We start from the raw sequence: 9482 nt of genomic DNA, 5'->3' as shown, positions 1-9482 counted from the left end.
AGAAAAGCAGTCGTCCCCTTTTGATTATTGGTGTGAGTTTGTCTCTGAAAAGCAATTGGCTTAAAAAAAAAGTAACAGAAAAATATCTCTTCCAAAAATATCATGAGGGTAACTATTAAGGGATGTGTCCCATAAGAGCGCATCGCTAGCGTGTGAATGGGATGGTGATGAGGGTGGTGGGTAAGGGAGGGGTCTTAGGCAGACCTGGGGGGAACGCTGATGCCCTGAATGGGTCATTGGCAACAAAAGGGGAGAATGCAACCTCAGATTTTCAAATTTGATCATCCGCTGAGGGTGCGTACATTTAGTCTTTCAATGGTTTTCATCATCTTTACAAAATATTTCACAAAACTTTTAACCTATAGAAATTCATTTCTATACATTTAATATATTTTATTGTATAAATTATTCTCATCGTTAGTGCCATCTTTCAGCTTATAAATGGCAAAATCGACAGTCGACAATCATAAAGCTAGTCCAGGTGGAATCCCCTCCTTGGCAAGGTCAGCCTTGCACACCCGCTGCCCGTTTTACGACACGCTTGTCTTTGCACATGCCAGCCAAGGAAACTAAGCCATCGCCCTCCCCTGATAGTTTGTCGCCTCCAAAGGGACTCTTTCTGTTTTCCTTATTTCCTTTGCTTGTTAAGAAATCAAAGGATGTGCATAGTTATAAAATTCGAAGTGTACCAATTACAGAGGTGGGTAAGCGGGGAGGTTGGTGAGGTTCGAGTGCTGGCAACTTTTCTTAAAGCAAAAAACACAGAGAGCTCTGCAGCTAAATCAGCTCTGCACATCTGCTGGGGTGAGAAGGCTGCCCATCTCTAGGGCAGAGAGCCCGCCAGAGGTTCATCCCTACACCTGGTACTTTGAGCAAACCAAAGCCTTCCTGCAATGTCGTTTCCGTCCCACCCTTTGGCCCCTCTGTTTCCTTCATGGCTTCACACAGTTTGTGTTGTACATTCATAAGGATTCACATTGACTGCAAAAACATAAATGCAACAAAAACATAAAAGCCTCCAAGTATTATATTATATATATTTTGTTCTTCTAAATGCTCTTCTGCTGTTGTCAGAGGTGCAGGAGCTAATTTATAACTTCTCCTTTGAGGGAATCCAGACGAAAGGCCCAGACTGCTCTTCAATAACAAGCTTGCATTGGTTATATATATCTTCTAAGGTGTCTCCTTGGACGATAGCTGTTACAAAGACAGAAACACCCAGAGTTAGGAGGTATTCCCTTGGGGTAAGGACAGTGATCTCTCACCCAACAGAAACTCAAATCAGTGACAGACAACTCATCAGGAAGCTTAATGTCCCTTTCCGGTAAGGTAAGGTAAGAAAGAATGGTCACACGAGCGTGGCTACGCCAATGATGCTTACAAGGGACAGTCTATTCTCTCTGTGCCCTAGGCCAATAATAAACGTGTCCCAATGTTAGTACTTTCTGTGTTCGTTCGTTCCCAGTTCTAGCAATGAATCACTCGCTCGTTTCATGGATGCCTACTCTGAACCAGGCACTGGAGCAGAACAGAGCGCACGACAGTGTCAGAAGGAAAACTCCCTGTTTGGCCAAAGGGTTTCTCTAATGCACTCTAGTGAAGGCAGAAATTCAGGTCTTGTAATAGACATGGAAATAATAAGAGTTCTAGATGGAAATGTTGAGTTAACCTTTCCAATTCCAAAACTCTTTCCTGAGAAATCATTTATTCTCCAAGTTGTTTGGTAAATTAAGATTTTAACCTCACAGAACTATTTATACTGTGAATACCTGATCAGGAACATAAATAAGAGTAAACATTCATTGCTAAACTGTAAATCACTAAAAGCACTTAGTTCTCAGCATAGATTTAAACACATTTTGTTGTTTTCTTTGAATAAATACTATCTTGGAGTTAGGTTTCCAAAACATCAGCACGACCCATCTGCCACAAGACTTCAAGACAAACTATTATTGAAATTGGATTTGCATCTTTAGGTTTCAAATGCAATCTTCAGATCATACTAGTGGTACTCTACCCATGAGTGCAAACTATGAGTCAAATAGTCGTTATTTTGACTTAATTTTCCCACCTCAGAAGTGAACTTGGGTCCTTTGGAAGAGCAGCAACTATTCTTAACTGCTGAGCCATATCTGCAGCCCTTTGATTTTTCCCATCCGGATGCTCTTTTGTCTTTTAGAATGACATATCTCTCACATTACTGAGAGAAACCTTAGCATTAACTAAAGTAAGAATAGTTGTAGACTGCCCTGCTATTGGTGCCTTTAATGTTCTGAATACGATTCAAAATAACTACAACAAAACCCATCTCATTTCATGCCAGTAATTCATGAGGGAAGTGGTTATATTTAATGTTATTTTAGAGGGCGTTATATTTGGAGGGGTCAAACTTGGAGCCTTGTGCAAGCCAGTCAAACACTCTACTACTAAGCTACATCTCAAACTCAGTAACTTGTTGATAAATCATTAAGAATCAGCCACAAGGTAAATTTCACCAAGACTGCTTTCTCTCTTGGTTTAACCAGTGTTTCATGAGTACAGGGAAGAAGAGAGAGCGCTCAGGACATCCATAAGAAATATGTATTCTATCCCCCAAAAAGCATGTTGCCAAAGACATTTTTAAAAAAAAATCAAAAGCTATTATTGAACTTGCAACAGCGTTAATTGAAACCTCTCCAAGAGTGTCCTCCTCATGCTCTTGACTGAGGAGACAGGCCTACAGGTCTGAGACTGAGCCTTTCCAGTTTTCTGAATCTCTCAGGTAGATAGTCTCATGAGGCATCATGCGTAAGATCTCCTTAGTAGTGGGAAAAAAGCTCAGGGGCATCTGCCATTCGTGGTTTAGAGCCAGTGGAGAACTAGGAGTGAGCTAGCAGCTGACTCAGAGAGGAGAGAATCCAGAGCCCTAAACCAACTGGGCGAGGCAGACAGCATAAAAAAATAAAATAAAATTACTAGGCAATCTCAACTAGAAAGTTTTGGGGGCCTAGCTTTAGCAGGCGTGGGAACCTATTCTAAGTACAATAGTTGTCAACTTATATTCTTTTCTTGTAGTATCTGGGCCAAGGAAACTTACCTGTAAAATATTCTCCAAATTCTTGTTCTAGTTTAATTGCCCGGTCATAGGTTTTCTTGGCTTGTTCCTCTGTTAGACGCTTATTCATCTCCCTGAGAAAATGAGGGTTTGCTATTAGGACATGAAGAGAATATACCTTATTCCCCCAATTTTAAAATGCATAGCCAAAAAAGAACTCCGTAGGAGGCATCGTTTAATCTTAGTAGCTGTTGAGGCTTCATTTAGGACTCATTGTTGGTGGAATCATTTCAGCTGTTGAGAGTTCCTTGCCAGGGCATCTACTCTCTTGGAGGACAGGCATCGTGTGTAATATTGGATGGAAGTGGAACCTGTCTCTTTGTGATCTGTAGACCCTGGTGTGGTCTGTTTGGTCCCTGAAGTCCCTAAAGCGAGACCAAACTTTCTCTCCAGCAGGCCTTGGAGTATTTAAATGGAGCACTTGTGTGTTGTTTGAGGTTCTGCTTCATCACAACAGACTGTCCTTCAACTGTCTTTGTTGTGTTTCTAAACCTAAACTTTCTTTGGGTAGATTTCCACATCTCTAAAATATATGTAAGACACAGAATTGAAGACAGTCTTCCAGAAGTGGCCAGAGGGAGGAAAGAGGGGAGTGTACCTGGGTTTGTTAGGCAGCATCATATCTGAGATGACCGGATTTGCCTGCCCTCAGATCCTAACCTTACAAAAGGTTTAGTTTTCTGCCTTCATTCCTCTTAAGGGCTGCTGTTCACCCACCATGCAAATATGGTGAACAGAAACACAGAGAGCTTCTGGAGCCTTACTTTAGGTTGAGCAGACCCCTGAGGCATTCTGCAGTTCTAACTATTCAACTCCAAATGTTGAGGCAGGCCTGTAGTGACGGGAACTTCCTGTTCTTATGATCAGATGATAGCGGAAGTGTCTGCTGAAGGTGGACACTCCCGTGGACACAGAATAACGGAACCGTGCTGGGACCACAATATTTTCAAATAAGACTGTAATCAAGCAGTTTAGTCAAATGGTGAGCTAGAATGGAGGAGCTTGGTGTAGAAGGATCTCTAGCATAGTAGGTGGAGGGTACCGTCAGATAGAAGTTTCTAATGTTTAATAGCACACTACGGTAAATGTGGTTGGCAGCAATTGATTGACTATTTCAAAGCAACTAAGTGATTTGGAATGATCTAAAGATTAGACTCAAGCAACAAATGTTTGAGGTACCCGACATGACCATTACATTTTGTGCTTATGAATACAGCTATTATACCGTATTCCATCAACACATACACTTACCATTTATAAATTATAAAGCATTTAAAAGCCAAAACAAAAAAGAAACTCTGATGCCTGCTTGATTTCAGATAGGAAAATGACTAAAAAGGAATTATGCCTAGGACTCTTTTCCTATTAGTTGGGTTTATTAACAATGTAGACATGTTGTTTGAACATATGATAACTTAAGTGCTACCTAGGCTCAAGGACAAAGAAGGTGGGAGGAAAATGGATATTTCTCTAATTCTCTCTACAATGAACTTATTGATTCTTAACCAGTATTATTAGTGTTATCATCTCAGGGTATCTAGGCATTGAAAGTAAAGGTTCAACCAAATGAATAGACAATTTGTTTGGCAGGTTAGGTACATTTCTGAAGCATCCAAGCCTTGCATGTCACTTAGGGTCCAGTGATCCCAGGTTTGTAATGCCTGGGCTTAGTCAATCCCTTTGTTAGTGCAAGTTGTGGGGACTTGGAGTAGTCAGGGGATACCCCTAAGGTAATCAGGATCCTAGAGTAGGAAGTTGAACCCCTTCCCACAACCACAGTCTAACAGAGGTCATGTGATAGCAAAGCTTGGCATCTTTTGAAACATGGCTATGTGAAGAAAGAAGTTGGGCATGAGTTTGGATGCCACTGAGAGCTGATGCCCAAAGTAGGTGTTTCCTGAACCTCGTTGCTATAGCCAGTCCCATCACGTTCCTCAGAGTTCACGGCTAAGCTCCGAGCTCCTCGAGGGAGGAACCTACGGCTTGTTCATTAGGCTGATTCAACACTGGTGGATGAGAGAGGAAAGGACTAAATGGTGGTTGAGGCAAATAAGCATAATCATGGCACAGATACACACAGGGGTAAGCACAATGCCTTATGAGCGCAAAGCCATAAAGACCTTTGGCGGGGGTAGGGTGCACAGGCACAGGGAAGCTTCTCATCACTATGGCAAAGGTCCAGAAGCCAGAAGGCAGCCCATTACGGAAACATCCCTTTCATATATGGCCTTGAATTGATGTTCCCCAGAAGAGGCAGCTGTGTGCTCAGCCTTGGGGTTGGTACACGTGGGAAGTAATGTGTGCGATGGCCTGTCGCTGTCTCACAGTGACAGCTGTCATGCTTGTCTTCCAGCTGACCGTGCTTTGGCCCTTCCTAGGGGATGGGCAATTCAGGACAGCATGGCTCCTGAAGTAAAAGCTTCAGGAGAGAGTGAACCACAAACAGCCAGCCTTTAGGAATGAGAGCGCATGGGGCTGAGCACCATTACCACTGCAGTGGGGATCCATGAATATGGGCCGCAGCAAATTACGCCAAAGACACTGTCCTCATTGTGGCACCTAGCCTTTGGCATGCTTAGCTTTCCTTGGTGGTAAGTGCCTGTGACAGGACCCTAAGGCAGAAATAAATAAGTCATCTGGTAGTTAGGGAAGGAGTTACCAGATGGGCTGTCTCCCAGAGGCACGCTGGACTATTGTGCTCCTGGTCCCTCTGGCTTGACTTCCCTGGGCAGCCATGGGTCCTGCTGTGTGTTTGTGACGTGGACTAATTTCTATTTCTGACATGAGCGTTGATGATGCTGCTCCCAAGAGGCAGTCGCTACCTTTCTCTTCTTGATGTTAGCACTGCATAGCTTTGTGTGTGCGGCTGTGTACAGGTGATAAACCACTCTCCATCATGACATTTGTGGTCGTTAACTTTATGTGATCCCCAGCTCAGGAGGAGTTTACCGCGTGCTGCCAGAGTGCTAACAGGAGGGCTCTTCTACCAACAACACAGTTTCCTGTGTGGTAACTGTGGCCGATGTTTTCCCATCGGCTCCTAATTTTATTGACTTATCTTGGCAAAAACCCTTGTTTGCCTTTACTTTTGGGGACACACTTTGCTTTTAGGCTATAACTCTGGTGATTTCCCCAGAGATCAACTATGCATTTTAGGTTATGTTAATTCTCGCAGCTGTCATTCCAATTGCGGTGGCTCAATTTGCAGCCAGACAAATTGTCTGGTCTCAGAGGAGACCAGACAGGTAGCTGCTACCCTCAGAAAACAATGACATTCATTTCTGGGAATAAATACTTTTTTATATTTACAGTCTTTTCCATAAGCATTATTTTCCAGTGTGTTTTGTATGGTTCAGTCCAACAACATTCTTCTGAGGCCTGCCTGGAGGCAGCATTCGAGCTAGGCTCTTGTAACAGATGCACTGACGTCATCTCTGGCATTCTCCTAGGATCTGCTTATGTGTTTTGTCATGATAAGGTTGAATTAATGCTCCATAAAAAGCAGCCTCATATCTTTTGCCATAGTACAATTTCCCGAGTGCTTACTCTGATGAGGAATCTGAGTCTCTCTGAGCTTGTTTCAGCCCCCGCTCTACAAGGTACACGTTAATGTCTAGTTTATAGTTGAGGATTTAATATTAGGGAGCTGAAGCAATTTGTGCTGGGGTTAGATGATGGATCATTTATAGAGCAAAGAGCTGGCCTTGCCCATCCGTTTTTCACATCTCTGACGTGACCTCCCTGCTCCCATTACCTATAATAGTTTCACCATTATGTAGGGTTGAGAAAGGTATTTTACAAGACTTTTGGAAATGCTTTGAAAAACCATCAGAACCATGCACTTCCCATGCTGATGTATGTGCATAGATGTGGAGATGGATATTTTAAGGATATCTATAGGCATGCCACTAGGGAAGACTGTTAAGAACCATAGCCTGTATGGTCATACATAGTTAACATAGAGTCAGAATTCTATGAAGGGTGATATAAAATGTCAATGGAAAGATTAGGAAGTTTCCTTTGTTCCCTCTATAAAAACAAATCAAAACAAAACACCCACATTTAAAGATTTACCTGTAAAACTGTTCTCAAAGTTAAGAGACAATGTAAAAATGAGTCACCTCTCATTTGCCAAAACCAAAACGAGAAACTCAAATAACTGCTCCCTCCACCCAAAAACCTCTTAGACCAAATAAAACTACCAACAAGCAGAAAATGTACAGGTTAAAACAATATGTAAGATCATAAAGAATCACTGACTCAAAAAGTGTAATATATATGATTATAATATATAATATATATTTATATAAATTATATATATATAATTTATAATATATATAGCAGGAAATGCTCAACGATCAGCGCTGGCATTTCTCTCTGTGAGCCTCTGTGACAAACTGCCACAGTCGGCTGTGCACTTGGAGCAGGGAGCTGCGTGAGGACTTTGGCTCTCTACTTACATCAGAGGCTCCAGAGACTTGGGCTTTATGAAGATGGCAATGGGATAGAGCTGGGCCACTTGTAACCGTTTAATCGCGTTTCCTGACACATCAAGTATACAGTGCTTGCCCTGGCAGAAGGGTAAGAAAAACACCAGGTTAGAAATAGCAAAAAAAAGGCCAGTGTCCAGTGAAATAAACTAAAGCATGTTTTGGAGAAAAGTATGAAATGCTAGTTTTCTAAAGACTGAAAAAAAAACAACTCCAAAGAGCAACTCTAAGTCTGTGAGGCAGGTACTGCTGACTGCATTTTACAGGAGAGAAGACTAAGCACTACTGATCCCCAATTCACCGGTAGGAAGCCTGAAACCCAGCTCTGGAGCATGGGCAGAGCTGCTGGTTGGAGCAGCCCTTCCATCCTGCATCAGTGTAAAACCTGTAAAGATGGCGATTGCAGGAACTCAAGCAATTCCGTACATTTGCTCAGTTCTTAATGTGCACTCTGTCGTGATACATACATGTTGGAAGGCAGACCCAGAAGCACTGGCTTCAGTTTTACATTGTCAAATGCTGACTCTGCAGTGGGTGGGTAAGCTAGTTTGTTAGCAGATCAAAAGCCGCCCCTTTACAGCACTCCTCACTTCACTTGGCTTCCAGAGCGCTGGATGCTCAGTGCCGGCAGCTACTTCATAAAATATTTCTGGAAGAGGAGTCATTTGCCACATCACTTTCTACCTCCTGGAGAGAAGTGGCCTTATTATTCTGAGGCTAGGAGATCTTTACACAAGAAAAAAATTGGGCATTTTTATGTAGTGAGAAGCAGTCCTAAATCAAGACTACAGGGACAGTTCATGTGTGTACAAAATGAAGAGTCCAGTGACCACTCGAATGCCCATGAGATGTACAAGAGGCTTCATGCCTGACCACATAAGTAATAGAGTCCAGGTTTGCTCTCTGAAGTACATTGGTTACACGTAAGATGTTACGAGCTGTTTCATCATGCGCTAGCCTGTATTTTCCCAGTTAACACAGGCTGCGTTTACATGTTCAAAGAGGAAAACAGACCTAGCTTTCCAGATTACTGACTAGAAAGGATCCATATAACTTGACAGACTCTAGCTGTTTGGAAGAGAAGACAAGACATGTACTACTATGTTATCAGACATTACACTGCCTACTGTTGATATGCTAGTGAAGACATCGATATAGCTATTAATAGGGTGTAGTACGGCATTTCCATAGATGCTGACAGTGCACTGACCGAGTCAAGTATACTCTCTCTACCCTCTCCTAACCAAACACCTCTCTCTGTCCTTAGCGATTACTATTCTTTCAGGCCAGTACTGCTTAACATGAAAGAGAATGAATATGTAGGACTTATCTTTGTGGGAATGGCTTATCTCATTCATGTAATAACCGTTCCTTTTGCTGTAGGGGGTATGCTTCCATTCTTTATCCCTGAAAAATACTGAATCGTGACGATTGTCTATTTACCTCTATCTATCTATCTATCTATCTATCTATCTATCTATCTATCTATCTATCTATCATCTATCTTCATCATCATCATCATCAGATTTTCTTTATTCATTTGTTACAGACACCTAGGCTGATTCTGTGTCCTAGCTATTACTGACATTGCCACAAGCACCTGGGAAAATTCCTTTGATATGCTTATTTTCCTTTTTGGCTCTGTAGTCAGCAGCAGGACAGATAGTTCAGGTAAATCTAGTTTTCAAGATTTATTGTTTTTAATTGTGTGTATGCATGTATGTAGGGGTGTGTGCACATCAGTGTAGGTGCTGGCGGGGTCACGGGTGTTGGATCCACTGAAGCTGGAGTTACAGGTGGTTGTGACATTTGGCATAGTGCTGGGAACCGAACTCAGGTTCTCCGTAAGAGCCGGAAGTGCTCCTAACCATTGAGCCATCTCTCCAGGTCCTGGCTTT

The 9482-nt window shown here is 42.4% G+C and overlaps 1 protein-coding gene across 1 annotated transcript in view; it reads right to left on the bottom strand.

The window, feature by feature from the left end:
* Window positions 1-742: 742 nt before the first annotated feature.
* Dlg2 (discs large MAGUK scaffold protein 2) overlaps window positions 743-9482 on the bottom strand; it is a 701330-nt gene continuing 692590 nt past the window's right edge. Inside the window, 3 exon segments of the mRNA XM_038313618.1 lie at window positions 743-1197; window positions 3077-3168; window positions 7555-7664. Of these exon segments, the coding sequence (XP_038169546.1) occupies window positions 1091-1197; window positions 3077-3168; window positions 7555-7664 (309 nt within the window). The 3' untranslated portion in view covers window positions 743-1090.

This window comes from Arvicola amphibius, chromosome 12 (assembly GCF_903992535.2).
Source record: "Arvicola amphibius chromosome 12, mArvAmp1.2, whole genome shotgun sequence".
NCBI lineage: Eukaryota > Metazoa > Chordata > Mammalia > Rodentia > Cricetidae > Arvicola > Arvicola amphibius.
The sequence above is the reverse complement of the archived record's forward strand: the minus strand, read 5'-3'. Positions and strand labels throughout refer to the sequence as shown.